Here is a 23,223-nt window from a genome sequence, read left to right on the forward strand (position 1 = left end):
GCCTCTCTCCAGACCCCAACAGCGGCTCCTTTGTCCCTTTTTTGGGGGGGAAACGCCCACTTTTGGATCTGGGGGGGTCCCGACACTTTTGGGGGGGGGTCCCAGAGCCTTGGCCACGCCCCCAACCCCCCAAAACACCCCCCGGAGCCCCCCAAAAACGCGATCGGCAACAGCGCAGCCGGGAGAGAGAGAGAAAAGGGGGGGGGGGGGGCGTTGATTTGGGGCTCGGGGCTGATTTTGGGGGGCTCTCAGGGGTCGGTTTGGGGGGGGGTTGGTTGAGGGGGGGTTGGGGGTTGATTTTGGGGGGCGCTTGATTTTGGGGGGGCTCGGTGGAGTTTGGGGGGGTCGTTGGAAGGAGAAGCGTTGGAGAGTGGTTTAAGCTTGGTTTTGGGGGGGGGGGGTTGGTTTTTGGGGGTCCCCAGGGGGGGTTTTGGGGTGTGGGGGGGGGTCGGGTGGGTTTGGGGGTGTCGTGAGGAGTTTGGGGGGGTCGTGAGGAGTTTGGGGGTGTCTTGGGGGGGGGTCAAAGGGAGGTTTGATGGGGGTGGGAAGGGGATGGAGGGGGGTCCCCCCTTTGGTGTTGATGCTGTTGGTGGTGGGGGGGGATAAAGGGGGTACCCCGGGGGGGGGTGTTTTTTGGGGGGGGGGGTTAAGGGGGTCCCCACTTTTCGTCGGGGGGGGTCGACCCCTCATCCCACCTGCCCGGGGGGGTGCCAATGTGACCTGGAAAGCGCTTGGTGCCGGGGGGGGGAATGGATTGCCAAGGGGGTTCCCCCCTCGACTGGCCACGCTGTGAGTGATGCGACCCCCCCCCCAAATTGAGACCCCCCCCGACCCCCCCCCCCCCAAATTGCATGAGACACCCCCCCCCCCCCCAAAACCTTCCTGTGGGAGCCGCCCCCCCCCCACCCCCATGGGATCCCCCCCCGAGAACCCCCCCTGATCCCCCCCACCCATGGGACCCCCCCCTGGACCCCCCCAATCTATGGGACCCCCCCCATTTAACCCCTTGAGACCCCCACCCATGGGACCCCCCCCCCTCGGGACCCCCCCACCCATGGGACCCCCCCATTTAACCCCTTGAGACCCTCACCCATGGGACCCCCCCCCCTCGGGACCCCCCCACCCATGGGACACCCCCATTTAACCCCTTGAGACCCCCACCTATGGGACCCCTCTGGAGCCCCCCCTCATGCATGGGACCCCCCCTTTACCCTATGGGACCCCCACCCATGGGACCCCCCCTGGACCCCCCCAATCTATGGGACCCCCCCATTTAACCCCTTGAGACCCCCACCCATGGGACATCCCCCTTTAACCCATTGAGACCCCCCTCGGGACCCCCCACCCATGGGATCCCCCCTGGACCCTCCCCAATCTATGGGACCCCCCCCCTCATTTAACCCCTTGAGACCCCCTCCCATGGGACCCCCCCCAAGCATGGGACCCCCCCATTTAACCCCTTGAGACCCCCACCCATGGGACCCCCCTGGACCCCCCCTCATGCATGGGACCCCCCCTTTACCCTATGGGACCCCCACCCATGGGATCCCCCCCTGGAGCCCCCCCCCCAATCTATGGGACCCCCCCATTTAACCCCTTGAGACCCCCACCCATGGGACTCCCCTGGACCCCCCCCTCATGCATGGGACCCCCCCTTTACCCTATGGGACCCCCCACCCATGGGATCCCCCCCTGGAGCCCCCCCCCAATCTATGGGACCCCCCCATTTAACCCCTTGAGACCCCCTCCTGGGACCCCCCACCCATGGGATCCCCCCCTGGAGCCCCCCCAAGCATGGGACCCCCCCTTTAACCCCTTGAGACCCCCACCCATGGGAACCCCCACCCTGAGCCCCCCCCATGGGACCCCCCACCCATGGGACCCCCCGAGAACCCCCCCTGGGACCCCCCCTACCCATGGGATCCCCCTTGGACCCCCCCCAATCTATGGGACCCCCCCCCTTTTAACCCCTTGAGACCCCCACCCATGGGACCCCCCCCTTTACCCTATGGGACCCCCCCCATGGGACCCCCCACCCATGGGATCCACCTTGGAGCCCCCCCAAGCATGGGACCCCCCCTTTAACCCATTGAGACCCCCCCCACGGGACCCCCACCCATGGGACCCCCCCACCAATGGGATCCCCCCTTGGACCCCCCCAATCTATGGGACCCCCCCCTTTAACCCCTTGAGACCCCCCCCTTGGGACCCCCACCCATGGGACCCCCCCTTTAACCCATTGAGACCCCCCCCACCCATGGGACCCCCCGAGAACCCCCCCTGGGACCCCCACCCATGGGATCCCCCCCCTTTAACGCCTTGAGACCCCCCCCGGGACCCCCCACCCATGGGACCTCCTGGGACCCCCACCCATGGGACCCCCCCACCAATGGGATCCCCCTTGGACCCCCCCAATCTATGGGACCCCCCCCATTTAACCCCTTGAGACCCCCACCCATGGGACCCCCCCTTTACCCTATGGGACCCCCCCCCGGGACCCCCACCCATGGGATCCACCTTGGAGCCCCCCCAAGCATGGGACCCCCCCTTTAACCCCTTGAGACCCCCTCCTGGGACCCCCCACCCATGGGACCCCCCGAGAACCCCCCCTGGGACCCCCCACTCATGGGACCCCCCGTTTAACCCCTTGAGACCCCCCCCCATGGGACCCCCACCCAGGGGAACCCCCACCCTGAGCCACCCCCAGGATCCCCCACCCATGGGACCCCCCTTGGACCCCCCCAATCTATGGGACTCCCCCCTTTAACCCCTTGAGACCCCCCCCAGGACCCCCCACCCATGGGACCCCCCCCGGGACCCCCCACCCATGGGACCCCCCCACCAATGGGATCTCCCTTGGACCCCTCCAATCTATGGGACCCCCCCCCCTTTAACCCCTTGAGACCCCCACCCATGGGACCCCCCACCCATGGGACACCCTTGGACCCCCACACATGGGACCCCCCCTTTAACCCCTTGAGACCCCCCCCGGGACCCCCACCCATGGGATCCCCCTTGGACCCCCCCAATCTATGGGACCCCCCCCCCTTTAACCCCTTGAGACCCCCCCCATGGGACCCCCACCCATGGGACCCCCCCCCCACCAATGGGATCCCCCCCTGGAGCCCCCCCCAATCTATGGGACCCCCCCATTTAACCCTTGAGACCCCCACCCATGGGACCCCCCCCTTTAACCCCTTGAGACCCCCCCCATGGGACCCCCACCCATGGGACCCCCCCACCAATGGGATCCCCCCTTGGACCCCCCCCAATCTATGGGACCTCCCCCATTTTACCCCTTGAGACCCCCCCCATGGGACCCCACCCTGGAGCCCCCCCAATCTATGGGACCCCCCCATTTAACCCCTTGAGACCCCCTCCTGGGACCCCCCACCCATGGGATCCCCCCCTGGAGCCCCCCCAAGCATGGGACCCCCCCTTTAACCCCTTGAGACCCCCACCCATGGGAACCCCCACCCTGAGCCCCCCCCATGGGACCCCCACCCATGGGACCCCCCGAGAACCCCCCCTGGGACCCCCACCCATGGGATCCCCCCTTTAACCCATTGAGACCCCCCCCCACGGGACCCCCACCCATGGGACCCCCCTTGGACCCCCCAATCTATGGGACCCCCCCCTTTAACCCCTTGAGACCCCCCCCTTGGGACCCCCACCCATGGGACCCCCTGGGACCCCCACCCATGGGACCCCCCCACCAATGGGATCCCCCCTTGGACCCCCCCCAATCTATGGGACCCCCCCCTTTAACCCATTGAGACCCCCCCCCACGGGACCCCCACCCATGGGACCCCCCTGGGACCCCCCACCCATGGGACCCCCCCCATATCCCCCTTGGGGACCCTCCACCCATGGGACCCCCCAGAGCCCCCCCGGGACCCCCCTGGGACCCCCCACCCATGGGACCCCCCCCACCCATGGGACCCCCCCTGGGGACCCCCCACCCATGGGACCCCCCCCCAGACCCCCCTTTGGGACACCCCCACCCATGGGACCCCCCCCCAGAGACCCCCTGGGACCCCCCCAGACCCCCCCGGGACCCCCCACCCATGGGACCCCCCCCCCTCCCCAGACCCCCCTTAGGGACCCCTCCACCCAGTCTAACACCAGTCTGGCCCAATTTGGCCCAGTCTGTCCCAGTTTATCCCAGTCTAACCCCAGTCTGGCCCAGTTTATCCCAGTCTGACACCAATCTGGCCCAGTTTGGCCCCGTCTGACACCAGTTTGGCCCAGTCTAACACCAGTTTGGCCCAGTCTGACACCAGTTTGGCCCAGTCTGACACCAGTCTGGCCCAGTTTATCCCAGTCTGACACCAATCTGGCCCAGTTTGGCCCCGTCTGACACCAGTTTGGCCCAGTCTAACACCAGTTTGGCCCAGTCTGACACCAGTCTAACCCCAGTTTGGCCCAGTCTGGCCCAGTTTGAACCAGTCTAACACCAGTTTGGCCCAGTCTAACACCAGTCTGACACCAGTCTGGCCCAGTTTATCCCAGTCTGACACCAGTCTAACCCCAGTTTGGCCCAGTCTGGCCCAGTTTGAACCAGTCTAACACCAGTTTGGCCCAGTCTGACACCAGTCTGGCCCAGTTTGGCCCAGTGTAACACCAGTCTGACACCAGTCTGGCCCAGTTTATCCCAGTCTGGCCCAGTCTAACACCAGTCTGGCCCAGTTTGGCCCAGTCTGTCCCAGTTTATCCCAGTCTGACACCAATTTGGCCCAGTCTAACACCAGTTTGGCCCAGTCTAACCCCAGTCTGGCCCAGTCTAACCCCAGTCTGGCCCAGTTTATCCCAGTCTGACACCAGTCTGGCCCAGTCTAACCCCAGTTTGGCCCAGTCTGACACCAGTCTGGCCCAGTTTGACCCAGTTTGAACCAGTCTAACACCAGTTTGGCCCAGTCTGACACCAGTCTGGCCCAGTCTGGCCCAGTCTAACACCAGTTTGGCCCAGTCTAACACCAGTCTGGCCCAGTTTGGCCCAGTTTGTACCAGTCTAACACCAGTTTGGCCCAGTCTAACACCAGTCTGGCCCAGTTTGGCCCAGTTTGAACCAGTCTAACACCAGTCTGGCCCAGTCTAACACCAGTCTGGCCCAGTTTGGCCCAGTCTAACACCAGTCTGACACCAGTCTGGCCCAGTTTATCCCAGTCTGACACCAGTCTGGCCCAGTTTGGCCCAGTTTGGCCAAGTCTGTCCCAGTTTATCCCAGTCCGACACCAGTCTGGCCCAGTCTAACCCCAGTTTGGCCCAGTCTGACACCAGTCTGGCCCAGTTTATCCCAGTCTGACACCAGTCTGGCCCAGTCTGACACTATTTTGCACCAGTTTGGCCCAGTTTGACCCAGTTTATCCCAGTCTGACACCAATTTGGCCCAGTCTAACACCAGTCTGGCCCAGTTTGGCCCAGTTTGGCCCAGTTTGGCCCAGTCTGTCCCAGTTTAGCCCAGTCTAACACCAGTTTAGCCCAGTCTAACACCAGTTTGACCCAGTTTAGCCCAGTCTAACACCAGTTTAGCCCAGTCTAACACCAGTTTGACCCAGTTTAGCCCAGTCTAACACCAGTCTGACACCAGTCTAACACCAGTTTGACCCAGTTTAGCCCAGTCTAACACCAGTCTAACCCCAGTCTGACCCAGTTTATCCCAGTCTAACCCCAGTCTGGCCCAGTTTGGCCCAGTTTGGCCCCGTTGTGCAGGTCCCTGGTGCGCTGGCACGTCGATGTCCTGGCCGAGGGCAGCTTCCGTGACACCCCGGCCCTGCAGCTGCTGTAAGGTCCCCAACCTGTCCCCAACCTGTCCCCAACCTGTCCCCAACGTGTCCCCAACATGTCCCCAACCTGTCCCCAACGTCCCCAAGGTCCCCAAGGTCCCCACAGTGTCCCCAAGGTCCCCAGGGTGTCCCCAACCTGTCCCCAACCTGTCCCCAACGTGTCCCCAACGTGTCCCCAACGTGTCCTCAACCTGTCCCCAACCTGTCCCCAACGTGTCCCCAACATGTCCCCAACCTGTCCCCAACGTCCCCAAGGTCCCCAAGGTCCCCAGGGTGTCCCCAACCTGTCCCCAACCTGTCCCCAGGGTGTCCCCAACCTGTCCCCAACCTGTCCCCAACCTGTCCCCAGGGTGTCCCCAACGTGTCCCCAATGTCCCCAACCTGTCCCCAACCTGTCCCCAACATCCCCAATGTCCCCAACCTGTCCCCAACCTGTCCCCAATGTCCCCAACCTGTCCCCAGGGTGTCCCCAACCTGTCCCCAACCTGTCCCCAACGTGTCCCCAACCTGTCCCCAACCTGTCCCCAACCTGTCCCCAACCTGTCTCCAACCTGTCCCCAACCTGTCCCCAACGTCCCCAATGTCCCCAACCTGTCCCCAACCTGTCCCCAACCTGTCCCCAACCTGTCTCCAACCTGTCCCCAACGTCCCCAATGTCCCCAACCTGTCCCCAACCTGTCCCCAACCTGTCCCCAACCTGTCTCCAACCTGTCCCCAACCTGTCCCCAATGTCCCCAACCTGTCCCCAACCTGTCCCCAACGTGTCCCCAACCTGTCCCCAACCTGTCCCCAACCTGTCCCCAACCTGTCTCCAACCTGTCCCCAACGTCCCCAATGTCCCCAACCTGTCCCCAACCTGTCCCCAACCTGTCCCCAACCTGTCCCCAACCTGTCTCCAACCTGTCCCCAACGTCCCCAATGTCCCCAACCTGTCCCCAACCTGTCCCCAACCTGTCCCCAACCTGTCTCCAACCTGTCCCCAACCTGTCCCCAATGTCCCCAACCTGTCCCCAACCTGTCCCCAACGTGTCCCCAACATGTCCCCAACATGTCCCCAACCTGTCCCCAACCTGTCCCCAACATGTCCCCAACTTGTCCCCAACCTGTCCCCAACGTCCCCAACCTGTCCCCAACGTCCCCAACCTGTCCCCAACCTGTCCCCAGGGTGTCCCCAACTTGTCCCCAACCTGTCCCCAACCTGTCCCCAACCTGTCCCCAACGTGTCCCCAACGTCCCCAACCTGTCCCCAACCTGTCCCCAGGGTGTCCCCAACCTGTCCCCAACCTGTCCCCAACGTCCCCAACGTCCCCAACGTGTCCCCAACGTCCCCAACCTGTCCCCAACGTGTCCCCAACCTGTCCCCAATGTCCCCAACCTGTCCCCAACCTGTCCCCAACGTGTCCCCAACGTCCCCAACCTGTCCCCAACCTGTCCCCAACCTGTCCCCAACCTGTCCCCAGGGTGTCCCCAACGTCCCCAACGTGTCCCCAATGTCCCCAACCTGTCCCCAGCCTGTCCCCAACCTGTCCCCAACCTGTCCTCAACCTGTCCCCAGGGTGTCCCCAACTTGTCCCCAACCTGTCCCCAACCTGTCCCCAACCTGTCCCCAACCTGTCCCCAGGGTGTCCCCAACGTGTCCCCAACTTGTCCCCAACATGTCCCCAACCTGTCCCCAATGTCCCCAACATGTCCCCAACCTGTCCCCAATGTCCCCAATGTCCCCAACCTGTCCCCAACCTGTCCCCAACATCCCCAATGTCCCCAACCTGTCCCCAACCTGTCCCCAACCTGTCCCCAACCTGTCCCCAGGGTCCCCAAGGTCCCCAAGGTCCCCACAGTGTCCCCAAGGTCCCCAGGGTGTCCCCAACCTGTCCCCAACCTGTCCCCAGGGTGTCCCCAACCTGTCCCCAACCTGTCCCCAACCTGTCCCCAGCCTGTCCCCAAGGTGTCCCCAAGGTCCCCAAGGTCCCCACAGTGTCCCCAAGGTCCCCAGGGTGTCCCCAACCTGTCCCCAACCTGTCCCCAACGTCCCCAACCTGTCCCCAACGTCCCCAACCTGTCCCCAACGTGTCCCCAGGGTGTCCCCAACCTGTCCCCAACCTGTCCCCAACGTGTCCCCAACCTGTCCCCAACCTGTCCCCAACCTGTCCCCAGGGTGTCCCCAACCTGTCCCCAACCTGTCCCCAACCTGTCCCCAACCTGTCCCCAGGGTGTCCCCAACCTGTCCCCAACCTGTCCCCAACGTCCCCAATGTCCCCAACGTGTCCCCAACGTGTCCCCAACGTGTCCCCAACCTGTCCTCAACGTGTCCCCAACATGTCCCCAACCTGTCCCCAACCTGTCCCCAACCTGTCCCCAGGGTGTCCCCAACCTGTCCCCAACCTGTCCCCAACCTGTCCCCAACCTGTCCCCAACATCCCCAACGTCCCCAACCTGTCCCCAATGTCCCCAACCTGTCCCCAACGTCCCCAACCTGTCCCCAACCTGTCCCCAATGTCCCCAACCTGTCCCCAGGGTGTCCCCAACCTGTCCCCAACCTGTCCCCAACGTCCCCAACGTGTCCCCAACGTGTCCCCAACGTGTCCCCAACCTGTCCCCAACGTCCCCAACCTGTCCCCAGGGTGTCCCCAACCTGTCCCCAACCTGTCCCCAGGGTGTCCCCAACGTGTCCCCAACGTGTCCCCAAGGTGTCCCCAAGGTGTCCCCACAGTGTCCCCAAGGTCCCCTCATGGTGTCCCCAATGTCCCCAAGGTGTCCCCAAGGTCCCAACTGTGTCCCCAAGGTCCCCTCATGGTGTCCCCAATGTCCCCAAGGTGTCCCCAAGGTCCCCTCATGGTGTCCCCAAGGTCCCCTCATGGTGTCCCCAGTGTGTCCCCAATGTCCCCAAGGTGTCCCCAAGGTCCCAACTGTGTCCCCAAGGTCTCCTCATGGTGTCCCCAGTGTGTCCCCAACGTCCTCAAGGTGTCCCCAAGGTCCCCTCATGGTGTCCCCAATGTCCTCAAGGTCCCTGCAGTGTCCCCAAGGTGTCCCCAATGTCCCCAAGGTGTCCCCAAGGTGTCCCCAAGGTCCACTCAGTGTCTCCAAGGTGTCCCCAAGGTGTCCCCAAGGTCCCCACTGGTGTCCCCACAGGTTGGTCAGTGCCGGCCGTTTGGGGACCATCGGGGACGGCGCCTTCGCTGGGCTGGTGCTGCTGGAGTATCTGTGAGGGGATACTGGGAGGCACTGGGAGGCACTGGGAGGGACTGGGAGGGGACTGGGAGGCACTGGGAGGGACTGGGAGGGCACTGGGAGGCACTGGGAGGGACACCAGCAGGCACTGGAAGGGACTGGGAGGCACTGGGAGAGTCTGGGAGGCACTGGGAGGGGACTGGGAGGGACTGGGGGCACTGGGAGGTACTGGGATGTACTGGGATGTACTGGGAGGTACTGGGAGGCACTGGGAGGCACTGGGAGGTACTGGGGACACTGGGAGGTACTGGGATGTACTGGGGGCACTGGGAGGCACTGGGGGGTACTGGGGGCAGTGGGAGGCACTGGGATGTACTGGGAGGTACTGGGAGGCATTGGGAGGTACTGGGGACACTGGGAGGCACTGGGGGGTACTGGAGGCACTGGGGGCACTGGGAGGTACTGGGAGGCACTGGGAGGCACTGGGGGCACTGGGATGTACTGGGATGTACTGGGATGTACTGGGGGCACTGGGAGGTACTGGGAGGCACTGGGAGGTACTGGGATTTACTGGGGACATTGGGAGGTACTGGGAGATACTCGGAGGTACTGGAAGGCACTGGGAGGTACTGGGGGCACTGGGAGCACTGGGAGCACTGGGAGCACTGGGAGGCAGCACTGGGAGGCACTGGGAGCACTGGGAGCACTGGGATGTCCCTCCCCAGGTTCATCGAGGACAACACCGTGGGGTCGATCTCGGCGGCGGCGCTGCGGGGGCTGCGGGGGCTGCTCTACCTGTGAGACACTGGGACATACTGGGGCATACTGGGAGCACTGGGAATGGCCCTGGGGACACCCTGGGATATACTGGGGCATACTGGGGGCACTGGGAACAGCCCTGGGGACAGCCCTGGGGCATATTGGGGCATACTGGGACATACTGGGGGCACTGGGAACAGCCCTGGGGACTCCCTGGGATATACTGGGACATACTGGGATATACTGGGGGCACTGGGAACGGCCCTGGGGACCTCCTGGGGTATACTGGGACATACTGGGGCATACTGGGGCATACTGGGAGCACTGGGAACGGCCCTGAGGACCCCCTGGGATATACTGGGACATACTGGGGGCACTGGGAACAGCCCTGAGGACCCCCTGGGATATACTGGGACATACTGGGGGCACTGGGAACAGCCCTGGGGACCCCCTGGGATATACTGGGGCATACTGGGGGCACTGGGAACAGCCCTGGGGACCCCCTGGGATATACTGGGACATACTGGGGACACTGGGAACAGCCCTGGGAACATACTGGGGCACCCTGGGGACATACTGGGACATACTGGGATATACTGGGACATACTGGGATATACTGGGATACACTGGATACACTGGGAATGGCCCTGGGTATGTCTTGGGACACCCTGGGGACATACTGGGACATACTGGGGCATACTGGGGGCACTGGGAACAGCCCTTGGGATGTCCTGGGGCACCCTGGGGACATACTGGGACATACTGGGACATACTGGGACATACTGGGGCATACTGGGGGCACTGGGAACAGCCCTGGGGATGTCCTGGGGCACCCTGGGGACATACTGGGACATACTGGGGCATACTGGGGCATACTGGGGGCACTGGGAGCAGCCCTGGGGTTGTCCTGGGGCACCCTGGGGACATACCGGGGCATACTGGGGCATACTGGGGGCACTGGGAACAGCCCTTGGGATGTCCTGGGGCACCCTGGGGACATACTGGGACATACTGGGACATACTGGGGCATACTGGGGCATACTGGGGGCACTGGGAACAGTCCTTGGGATGTCCTGGGGCACCCTGGGGACATACTGGGGCATACTGGGGCATACTGGGGCATACTGGGGGCACTGGGAACAGCCCTTGGGGTGTCCTGGGGCACCCTGGGGACATAGTGGGACATACTGGGGCATACTGGGGGCACTGGGAACAGCCCTTGGGATGTCCTGGGGCACCCTGGGGACATAGTGGGACATACTGGGGCATACTGGGGGCACTGGGAACAGCCCTTGGGATGTCCTGGGGCACCCTGGGGACATACTGGGACATACTGGGGCATACTGGGGCATACTGGGAACAGCCTGGGGTGTCCCCACAGGAGTTTGGCCAACAACGGGCTGGAGACGCTGCCCCGGGGCCTCTTCCAGGGGCTGGAGACGCTGACACAGCTGTGGGTGACACTGGGAGGCACTGGGGGGTACTGGGAGGGGTACTGGGAGGGGCTGAGAGGCACTGGGGGCACTGGGAGGGGTACTGGGAGGGACTGGGAGGGACTAGGAGGGACTGGGTGGCACTGGGAGGGAGTGGGAGGGAGACCAGCGGGCACTGGGGGTGTACTGGGAGGGATTGGGGGAGACTGGGAGGTACTGGGGGACACTGGGAGGCACTGGGAGGCACTGTGAGAGACTGGGAGGCACTGGGAGGTACTGGGAGGCACTGGGAGGGACTGGGAGGTACTGGGGGGCACTGGGAGGTACTGGGAGGCACTGGGAGGTACTGGGGGGCACTGGGAGGTACTGGGAGGCACTGGGAGAGATTGGAGGAAACTGGGAGGTACTGGGGGCACTGGGAGTCACTGGGAGGGACTGGGAGGTACTGGGGGATATGGGAGGTACTGGGAGGCACTGGGTGACACTGGGAGGCACTGGGAGGCACTGGGAGGGACTGGGAGGTACTGGGGGATATGGGAGGTACTGGGAGGCACTGGGTGACACTGGGAGGCACTGGGAGGCACTGGGAGGGACTGGGAGGGATTAGGAGGGACTGGGAGGGATTAGGAGGGACTGGGAGAAGCTGGGAGGCACTGGGAGGGACTGGGAGGCACTGGGTGGCACTGGGAGGGAGTGGGAGTGACACCAGCGGGCACTGGGGGGGTACTGGGAGAGATTGGGGGAGACTGGGAGGCACTGGGAGGTACTGAGGGGCACTGGGAGGTACTGGGAGGTACTGGAGGGCACTGGGAGGTACTGTGAGGTACTGGGAGGGACTGGGGGGCACTGGGAGGCACTGGGAGGTACTAGGGGACATGGGAGGTACTGGGGGACACTGGGAGGTACTGGGGGGCACTGGGGGACACTGGGAGGTACTGTGAGGTACTGGGAGGGACTGGGGGGCACTGGGAAGCACTGGGAGGTACTGGGAGGTACTGGGAGGCAGTGGGAGAGACTGGGAGGTACTGGGAGGTACTGGGAGAGACTGGGAGGTACTGGGAGGCACTGGGAGAGACTGGGAGGCACTGGGAGGTACTGGGGGCACTGGGAGGCACTGGGAGGCACTGGGAGGCACTGGGAGGTACTGGGAGAGACTGGGACGCACTGGGAGGGCACTGGGAGGTACTGGGGAACATGGGAGGCACTGGGGTACTGGGAGAGACTGGGAGGCACTGAGGGGCACTGGGAGACACTGGGAGGTACTGTGAGGTACTGGGGGACACTGGGGGGCACTGAGGGGCACTGGGAGAGACTGGGAGGCACTGGGAGGTACTGGGAGGTACTGTGAGGTACTGGGAGGCACTGGGAGGCACTGGGTTACTGGGAGAGACTGGGAGGCACTGAAGGACATGGGAGGTACTGGGGGACATGGGAGGTACTGGGAGGCACTGGGGGGCACTGGGAGGGCACTGGGAGGTACTGGGGAACACGGGAGGTTTTGGGAGGCACTGGGAGGCACTGGGGGGCACTGGGAGGTACTGGGGAACATGGGAGGTACGGAGGGGCACTGGGAGGTACTGGGAGAGACTGGGAGGTGCTGGAGGGCACTGGGAGGTACTGGGAGGCACTGGGGAGCATTGGGAAGTACTGGGAGAGACTGGGAGGCACTGGGAGGTACTGGGAGGCACTGGGAGGCACTGGGAGGTACTGGGGGCTCTGGGAGAGACTGGGAGAGACTGGGAGGCACTGGGAGGCACTGGGAGGCACTGGGGGGCACTGGGAGGCACTGGGAGGTACTGGGAGGCACTGGGGGACACTGGGAGGTACTGGGAGGCACTGGGGAGCATTGGGAGGTACTGGGAGAGACTGGGAGGCACTGGGAGGCACTGGGAGGTACTGGGTTACTGGGAGAGACTGGGAGGCACTGAAGGACATGGGAGGTACTGGGGGCACTGGGAGGCACTGGAGGCACTGGGAGGTACTGGAGGGCACTGGGAGGTACTGTGAGGTACTGGGAGGGACTGGGGGGCACTGGGAGGCACTGGGGGACACTGGGAGGTACTAGGGGACATGGGAGGTACTGGGGGACACTGGGAGGTACTGGGGGGCACTGGGGGACACTGGGAGGTACTGTGAGGTACTGTGAGGGACTGGGGGGTACTGGGAAGCACTGGGAGGTACTGGGAGGTACTGGGAGGCAGTGGGAGAGACTGGGAGGTACTGGGAGGCACTGGGAGAGACTGGGAGGTACTGGGAGGTACTGGGAGAGACTGGGAGGTACTGGGAGGCACTGGGAGGTACTGGGGGCACTGGGAGGCACTGGGAGGCACTGGGAGATACTGGGAGGCACTGGGAGGCACTGGGAGGCACTGGAGGGCACTGGGAGGCACTGGGAGGCACTGGGGGCACTGGGAGGCACTGGGAGGCACTGGGAGGCACTGGGAGGTACTGGGAGAGACTGGGACGCACTGGGAGGGCACTGGGAGGTACTGGGGAACATGGGAGGCACTGGGGTACTGGGAGAGACTGGGAGGCACTGAGGAGCACTGGGAGGCACTGGGAGGTACTGTGAGGTACTGGGAGGCACTGGGAGGCACTGGGTTACTGGGAGAGACTGGGAGGCACTGAAGGACATGGGAGGCACTGGGAGAGACTGGGAGGCACTGAAGGACATGGGAGGCACTGGGGGCACTGGGAGGTACTGGGAGGCACTGGGAGGTACTGGGAGGGAACTGGGGAGCCCACCTGACGTTGGGGTGCTGGGGGATGGGTTTGGGGGTGTCAGGGACCTCCGTGGGAACCCCTTCCAGTGCGACTGTGGCCTGCGCTGGTTGGTGAACTGGTTGACCAGTACAGGCCCCCCCACGGAACTGGGAACGTGCTGGGGACCCCCCAAACACCGGGACACCCCCCTGGCACAGCTGCAGCTCAGGGACTTTCACTGCCTGACCTCAGGTACAGCCCCAAAACAGCCCCAAAGCACCCCCAAACCCCTCCAGACACCCCTAAAACAGCCCCAAAACAGCCCCAAAGCACCCCCAAACCCCGCCTAAGCACCCCCAAACCCCAGCAGACACCCCCAAACCCCACCAGACACCCCCAAACCCCACCAGACACCCCCAAAACCTCCCAACCCCCACCTAAGCACCCCCAAAACACCCCCAAACCCCAGCAGACACCCCTAAAACAGCCCCAAAACAGCCCCAAAGCACCCCCAAACCCCAGCAGACACCCCCAAACCCCACCAGACACCCCCAAAACCTCCCAACCCCCACCTAAGCACCCCCAAAACACCCCCAAAACCTCCCAACCCCCCTAAACACCCCAAATCCCACCAGACACCCCCAAACCCCAGCAGACACCCCTAAAACAGCCCCAAAACAGCCCCAAAGCACCCCCAAACCCCAGCAGACACCCCCAAATCCCACCAGACACCCCCAAAACAGCCCCAAACCCCACCTAAGCACCCCCAAACCCCAGCAGACACCCCCAAAAACCTCCCAATCCCCCCTAAACACCCCAAACCCTACCTAAGCACCCCCAAACCCCTCCAGACACCCCCAAAGCACCCCCAAACCCCACCAGACACCTCCAAACCCCCCAAATCCCACCTAAGGAACCCCAAAACAGCCCCCAAAGCACCCCCAAACCCCACCAGACACCCCCAAAACCTCCCAATCCCCCCTAAACACCCCCAAATCCCACCTAAGCACCCCCAAACCCCAGCAGACACCCCCAAACCCCTCCAGACACCCCTAAAACAGCCCCAAAACAGCCCCAAAGCACCCCCAAACCCCGCCTAAGCACCCCCAAACCCCAGCAGACACCCCCAAACCCCACCAGACACCCCCAAAACCTCCCAACCCCCACCTAAGCACCCCCAAAACACCCCCAAACCCCACCAGACACCCCTAAAACAGCCCCAAAACAGCCCCAAAGCACCCCCAAACCCCACCAGACACCCCTAAAACAGCCCCAAACCAGCCCCAAAGCACCCCCAAACCCCGCCTAAGCACCCCCAAATCCCACCAGACACCCCCAAACCCCACCAGACACCCCCAAAACCTCCCAACCCCCACCTAAGCACCCCCAAAACACCCCCAAACCCCACCAGACACCCCTAAAACAGCCCCAAAACAGCCCCAAAGCACCCCCAAACCCCACCAGACATCCCCAAACCCCAGCAGACACCCCCAAAACCTCCCAACCCCCCTAAACACCCCAAATCCCACCAGACACCCCCAAACCCCAGCAGACACCCCTAAAACAGCCCCAAAACAGCCCCAAAGCACCCCCAAACCCCAGCAGACACCCCCAAATCCCACCAGACACCCCCAAAACACCCTCAAACCCCTCCAGACATCCCTAAAACAGCCCCAAAACAGCCCCAAAGCACCCCCAAACCCCAGCAGACAACCCCAAACCCACCAGACACCCCTAAAACAGCCCCAAAACAGCCCCAAAGCACCCCCAAACCCCACCAGACACCCCTAAAACAGCCCCAAAACACCCCCAAACCCCATCTAAGCACCCCCAAACCCCCTCAACCCCCCCTAAAGCCCCCCTAACACCCCCAACCCCCCTCAAATCCCCCCTAAAGGCCCCCCAAACCCCCTCATCTGTCCCCCAAAGCCCCCCAAACCCCCTCAAACCCCCCCTAAAGCCCCCCAAATCCCCCTAAAGCCCCTCCAAAGCACCCCTAAAGCCCCCCAAATCCCCCTAAAGCCCCCCCAACGCACCCCTAAAGCCCCCCAAATCCCCTCAAACCCCCCTAAAGACTCCCAACCCCCCCTCAACTCCCCCCTAAACCCCCCCAAACCCCCCCAAATCCTCCCAAAGTCCCCCCAAACCTCCTCTAAAGCCCCCCAAACCCCCTCAACGCCCCCCTAAATCCCCCAAACCCCCTCAAACCTCCCCTAAATCCCCCCAAACCCCCTCAACATCTCCCTAAAGCCCCCCAAACCCCCTCAACTCCCCTCTAAAGTCCCCCAAACCCCCCCTAAAGCCCCCCCAAACCCCCTCTAAAGGCCCCCAAACCCCCCCAAACCCTCCCAAAGCCCCCCCCAACCCCCCTCCTCCCCTCCCTAACCCCCCTCCAATCCCTTTTGGGGTCCCCCACTCAGGACCCCCTCCCTTTCCCAACCCCCAGAGGTTGATTTTGGGGGTGTGGGGGGTGTTTTACCCCCCCCAGAGCTTCGTCCCTTCCAGTCCCTGCCCTTCTCCTCGCTGGCAACAACCCCCCCAAACCCCCCCAAACACCCCCAAATCCCCCCTAAAGCCCCCCCAAACCCCCTCAAACCCCCCTAAACACCCCCAAACTCCCCTTAAACACTCCTCAAACTCCCTCAACCCCCCCCAAAGCTACCCCAAAGCCCCCTAAAGCCCCCCCAAATCCCCCTAAAGCCCCCCCAAACCCCTCATCTGCCCCCCAAAGCCCCCCAAACACCCCCAAACCCCCTCAATTCCCCCTAAAGCCCCCCCAAACCCCCTCATCTGCCCCCAAAGCCCCCCAAACCCCCTCAAACCCCCCCTAAACCCCCCCAAACCCCCCCTAAAGCCCCCCAAACCCCCTCAAATCCCCCTAAAGCCCCCCCAAACACCCCCAAACCCCCTCAAAGCCCCCCCAAACCCCTTCAAATCCCCCTAAAGCCCCCCAAACCCCCTCAAATCCCCCTAAAGCCCCCCCAAACACCCCCAAACCCCCTCATCTGCCCCTCAAAGCCCCCCAAACACTCCCAAACCCCCTCAACCCCCTCTAAAGCTCCCCCAAACACCCTCATCTGCCCCTCAAAGCCCCCCAAACACCCCCAAACCCCCTCAAATCCCCCCTAAAGCCCCCCCAAACCCCCTCATCTGCCCCCAAAAGCCCCCCAAACCCCCCCTAAAGCCCCCAAACACCCCCTCATCTGCCCCCCAACCCCCTCAAACACCCCCAAACCCCCTCAACCCCCCCCCCCCAACCCCCCTCCTCCCCTCCCTAACCCCCCTCCAATCCCTTTTGGGGTCCCCCACTCAGGACCCCCTCCCTTTCCCAACCCCCAGAGGTTGATTTTGGGGGTGTGAGGGGTGTTTTACCCCCCCAGAGCTTCGTCCCTTCCAGTCCCTGCCCTTCTCCTCGCTGGCAACAACCCCCCCAAACCCCCCCAAACACCCCCAAATCCCCCCTAAAGCCCCCCCAAACCCCCTCAAACCCCCCTAAACACCCCCAAACTCCCCTTAAACACTCCTCAGACTCCCTCAACCCCCCCCAAAGCTACCCCAAAGCCCCCTAAAGCCCCCCCAAATCCCCCCTAAAGCCCCCCCAACCCCCTCATCTGCCCCCCAAAGCCCCCCAAACACCCCCAAACCCCCTCAATTCCCCCTAAAGCCCCCCCAAACCCCCTCATCTGCCCCCAAAGCCCCCAAAACCCCCTCAAACCCCCCATAAACCCCCCCAACCCCCCCCTAAAGCCCCCCAAACCCCCTCAAATCCCCCTAAAGCCCCACAAACACCCCCAAACCCCCTCAAATCCCCCCTAAAGCCCCCCCACACCCCCTCATCTGCCCCCCAAAGCCCCCCAAACCCCCTCAAACCCCCCCTAAAGCCCCTCAAACCCCCTCTAAAGCCCCCCAAACCCCCCCAAACCCCCCCCAACCCCCCTCCTCCCCTCCCTAACCCCCCTCCAATCCCTTTTGGGGTCCCCCACTCAGGACCCCCTCCCTTTCCCAACCCCCAGAGGTTGATTTTGGGGGTGTGGGGGGTGTTTTCCCCCCCCCAGAGCTTCGTCCCTTCCAGTCCCTGCCCTTCTCCTCGCTGGCAGCAGAGCCCTTTGCCCTGGGGGGGCAGCCAGGGGTGGTCCTGGCACAGCCCTTTGCTGGTTCTTGTGCCATCCTGGAGTGGGATCAACTGGCCGGGAGGTTCCGAGCTCCCACCGTCATCAATGGTGAGAAACAGCCCCCCAAAACAGCCTGGGGGGGAGGGAGCACCCCAAAATCGGGCTAGAGGGGAGGGAGACCCCCAAAATCAATTTAGAGGGGGAGGGAGACCCCCAAAGTCAACCTGGGAGGGGAAAAAACACCCCCAAAATCGACCTGGGGGGGAGGGAGCACCCCAAAATTGGTCTAGAGGGGGAGGGACACCCCCAAAGTTGGTCTAGAGGGGGAGGGAGACCCCCAAAGTCAACCTGGGGAGGAGAAACAGCCCCCTAAAGGCAGCCTGGGGGGAGGGAGCACCCCAAAATCAGTCTAGAGAGGGAGGGAGACCCCCAAAGTCAACCTGGGGAGGAGAAACAGCCCCCTAAAGGCAGCCTGGGGGGGAGGGAGCACCCCAAAATTGGGCTAGAGGGGAGGGAGACTCCCAAAGTTGGTCTAGAGGGGAGGGAGACCCCCAAAATCAGGCTAGAGGGAGAGGGAGACCCCCAAAGTTGGTCTAGAGAGGGAGGGAGACCCCCAAAGTCAACCTGGGGAGGAGAAACAGCCCCCTAAAGGCAGCCTGGGGGGGGGAGCACCCCAAAATCGGGCTAGAGGGGAGGGAGACCCCCAAAGTAAAGCTGGAGGGGGAGGGAGACCCCCAAAATCAATTTAGAGGGGGAGGGAGACCCCCAAAGTCAACCTGGGGAGGAGAAACAGCCTCCTAAAGGCAGCCTGGGGGGGAGGGAGCACCCCAAAATCGGGCTGGGAGGGGGAAGACACCCCCAAAGTCAACCTGGGGAGGAGAAACAGCCCCATGGGCTCATCCCCATCACCCCACAGACTCATCCCACCACCCCAACCCCATCATCCCAACATCTCCATGGGCTCATCCCATCATCCCAACATCTCCATGGGCTCATCCCCACCACCCCAACCCCATCATCCCAACATCTCCATGGGCTCATCCCCACCACCCCAACCCCAATGTCCCCACCACCCCAACCCCATCATCCCAACATCTCCATGGGCTCATCCCCATCACCCCAACCCCATCACCCCAACATCTCCATGGGCTCAGCTCCACCACCCCAACCCCAATGTCCCCAGTGTCCCCACAGACTCATCCTCATCACCCCAACATCTCCATGGGCTCATCCCCATCACCTCAACATCTCCATGGGCTCATCCCCACCACCCCAACCCCATCACCCCAACATCCCCATGGGTTCATCCCCACCACCCCAACCCCATCACCCCAACATCTCCATGGGCTCACCCCCATCACCCCAACCCCAATGTCCCCCAACATCTCCATGGGCTCATCCCCACCACCCCAACATCCCCATGGGCTCATCCCCACCATCCCAACCCCACCACCCCAACATCTCCATGGGCTCATCCCATCACCCCAACCCCATCACCCCAACATCTCCATGGACTCACCCCCATCACCCCAACCCCAATGTCCCCACAGACTCAACCCCATCACCCCAATATCCCCATGGGCTCAGCTCCACCTCCCCAACCCCAATGTCCCCAGTGTCCCCACAGACTCATCCCCATCACCCCAACATCTCCATGGGCTCATCCCCATCACCCCAATGTCCCTTGAGGTCATGATCCCAACCTCAATGTCCCCACCACCCCAACCCCATCACCCCAACATCCCTTTGGTCTCATCCCCACCACCCCAACCCCATCACCCCAACATCTCCATGGGCTCATCCCCACCACCCCAACCCCATCACCCCACAGACTCATCCCCATCACCCCAACATCTCCATGGGCTCATCCCCACCACCCCAACCCCCCTTTGGTCTCATCCCCACCACCCCACCCAACCCCAACTTCTTCCACCCCCCAACTCCCCCCATTTCCCTTATCCCCCCCATCCTCCAGGCTCATCCCCCGTGGCCTGTCACCCCTTACAACTGGGAGGAGCCTTGGTGGTGGTGGTGGCCCAGCTCGGGGGCGGCTCAGCCGTCTGGCGCCGCGCTGGTGGCCCCGGTGGTCGCTTCGTCCGTCTCCAGGCGTTGGGCAACGGGAGGTTGAGGCGTCCCCACGCCGTGGCCAGCGCCCGGTTGGGTGGTCACTGGTACCTTGGGGTGGCAGATAGCTCCAAAGGTGGGACCACCACCCTCTTCAGGTGGGGGGGACGTGGTTTCTACCCCCACCAAAGCCTTCGACCTTGGCACCGAGACACTCACCTGGAGTTCCTGGAGCTTGGGGGTCAACCTGCCTTGGTGGTCTGTAGTGGCACCAGGAGGCCTTTGGTGTACAGGTGGAGTGGGGCAGCCTTTGCCCCCCACACCGACATCCCCCATGTGCCAGATGTCTATGCTGCCAAGCACTTCCGGCTCAGGGGACACGTCTTCCTCTGCTTGACCAGGTTCCTGGGGGATGCCAAGGTGAGTGGTCACCAGAATCATCATCATCATCATCATCATCATCATCATCATCATCATCATCATGGGTTTGGCATCCTGGGATCAGCAGTGCTGGGGGATATGGGGGGTGGTTGGAGTGATGTGGTTATGGAGGGCCACCAGCATCGTGGGGGTCTACCAGCATCATTGTGGGGCTGTGGGGGGTCAGCATCATCATGGGGGTCAACATCTTCACCATGGGGGTCTACCAGCATCACCGTGGGGTTGTGGGGGGTCATCATCACCATGGGGGTCGACCAGCATCACCGTGAGGCTGTGGGGGGCCAGTATCATCATGGGGGTCTACCAGCATCACCATGGGGCTATGGGGGGTCATCATCACCATGGGGGTCTACCAGCATCACTGTGGGGTTGTGGGGGATCATCATCATCATGGGGGTCAACATCTTCACCATGGGGGTCTACCAGCATCACTGTGGGGTTGTGGGGGATCATCATCATCATGGGGGTCTAACCATCATCACCATGGAGGTCAGCATCATCATGGGGGTCTACCACCATCACCATGGGGTTGTGGGGGGTCATCATCATCATGGGGGTCAACACCTTCACCATGGGGGTCTACCAGCATCACTGTGGGGCTGTGGGGGGTCATCATCATCATGGGGGTCTACCAGCATCACCATGGGGCTGTGGGGGGTCATCATCATCATGGGGGTCAACACCTTCACCATGGGGGTCTACCAGCATCACCATGGGGCTGTGGGGGGTCATGGGGGTCTACCATCATCACCATGTGGTTATGGTGGCCAGTCTTTCCATGACAGCCACCACCCAAACAATCCTTCCTGTGATGCCCATCACCCAACCGAACCCAACCCAACCCAATGCAACCCAACCCAACTCAACCCTTCCCAACCCAATCCAATCCAATCAAACCTAACCCAACTCAACCCAATGCAAACCAACCCAATCCAACCCCACCTAACCCAACCCAATCCAATCAAACCTAACCCAACTCAACCCAATGCAACCCAACTCAGCCCAACCCCACCCAACCCAACCCAATCCAACCAAACCTAACCCAACTCAACCCAATGCAACCCAACCCAACTCAACCCAACGCAACCCAATCCAACCCAACCCTTCCCAACCCAATTCAATCCAACCCAACCCAACCCAACTCAAGCCAACCCAAACAACCCAACTCAATACAACCCTTCCCAGCCCAACTCAATCCAACCCAACTCAGCTCAACCCAACCCAAACCAACTCAACTCAACCCAATTCAACCCAACCCAACCCAACCCAACACAACCCAATCCAACTCAACCTAACCCAACTCAACCCAACTCTTATGACACTCACCACCCAACCCAACCCTTCCCAACCAAACTCAACTCAACTCAACCCAACCCACCCGAACTCAAGCCAACTCAACCCAACCCAATCCAACCCAACCCAACCCAATCCAACTCAACTCAACCCAACCCAATCCAATCCAACTCAATCCAATCCAATCCAACCCAACCCAACTCAATTCAACCCAACCCAACCCAACTCAACCTAACCCAACTCATATTACACTCACCACCCAACCCAACCCTTCCCAACCAAACTCAACTCAACCCAACCCACCCGAACTCAAGCCAACTCAACCCAACCCAATCCAACCCAACCCAATCCAACTCAACTCAACCCAACCCAATCCAATCCAACTCAATCCAATCCAATCCAACCCAACCCAACTCAATTCAACCCAACCCAACCCAACTCAACCTAACCCAACTCATATTACACTCACCACCCAACCCAACCCTTCCCAACCAAACTCAACTCAACCCAACCCACCCGAACTCAAGCCAACTCAACCCAACCCAATCCAACCCAACCCAATCCAACTCAACTCAACCCAACCCAATCCAATCCAACTCAATCCAATCCAATCCAACCCAACCCAACTCAATTCAACCCAACCCAACCCAACTCAACCTAACCCAACTCATATTACACTCACCACCCAATCCAACCCTTCCCAACCCAACCCAACTCAACTCAACTCAACTCAACTCAACTCAACTCAACTCAACCCAACCCACCCCAACTCAAGCCAAGCCAAGCCAACTCAAACCAACCCAACCCAACCCAACCCAACCCAACCCAACCCAACTCAACCTAACCCAACTCAACCCAACTCTTATGACACTCACCACCCAATCCAACCCTTCCCAACCCAACTCAACTCAACTCAACTCAATCCAACCCTTCCCAACCCAACTCAACTCAACTCAACTCAACTCAACCCAACCCAACCCAACCCATCCCAACTCAAGCCAAGCCAAGCCAAGCCAACCCAACCCAACCCTTCCCATTCCTCTCCATGCCCAGGTGATGCGTTGGGAGGGCTCCATGTTCAGGGAGGTCCAGCAGGTGCCTGCTCGGGGCTCGATGGTCTTCCAACCCCTTCCATTGGCCGGTCAACGTTACGTCATCTTGGGCAACGACTACGCCCCGAGCCGTGTCTATCGTCTGGGACCTGGTGGCCACCTGGAACCCACCCAGGAGCTTTTGACCCCCACCCCCAGAGCTTTTGCCCCCCTCTCCTTGGGTCACCAGCACTTCCTGGTGGCCTCCAGCTTCAAAGGGGCCACCCAGATCTACAGGCACGTCACCACTGACTTGGGGGCTTGAGGGATGGCAAAAGGTCCCGTTGTGGTGGCTGAGGGGCATGGAGGGACATCAAAGGTCAACCTAGGAGGTGGCCAAGGTCTTGTTCTGGTGGCTGAGGGTCATGGAGGG

General features: G+C 62.4%; 1 protein-coding gene across 1 annotated transcript; it reads left to right on the forward strand.

Annotated features, from left to right (window-relative positions):
- Positions 1–651: 651 nt before the first annotated feature.
- Positions 652–23,217, forward strand: LOC133629576 (leucine-rich repeat LGI family member 4-like; the record flags this gene model as incomplete). The annotated part of the gene is made up of 9 exons (XM_062020220.1): positions 652–789; positions 5,713–5,784; positions 8,916–8,987; positions 9,680–9,751; positions 11,095–11,166; positions 13,932–14,101; positions 17,905–18,069; positions 19,937–20,445; positions 22,813–23,217. Coding segments are annotated over 9 exons (1,573 nt in total), but the record flags the coding sequence as incomplete, so codon positions are not given.
- Positions 23,218–23,223: the final 6 nt, after the last annotated feature.

The sequence above is a fragment of the Colius striatus genome, unplaced genomic scaffold, assembly GCF_028858725.1.
Source record: "Colius striatus isolate bColStr4 unplaced genomic scaffold, bColStr4.1.hap1 scaffold_84, whole genome shotgun sequence".
NCBI lineage: Eukaryota > Metazoa > Chordata > Aves > Coliiformes > Coliidae > Colius > Colius striatus.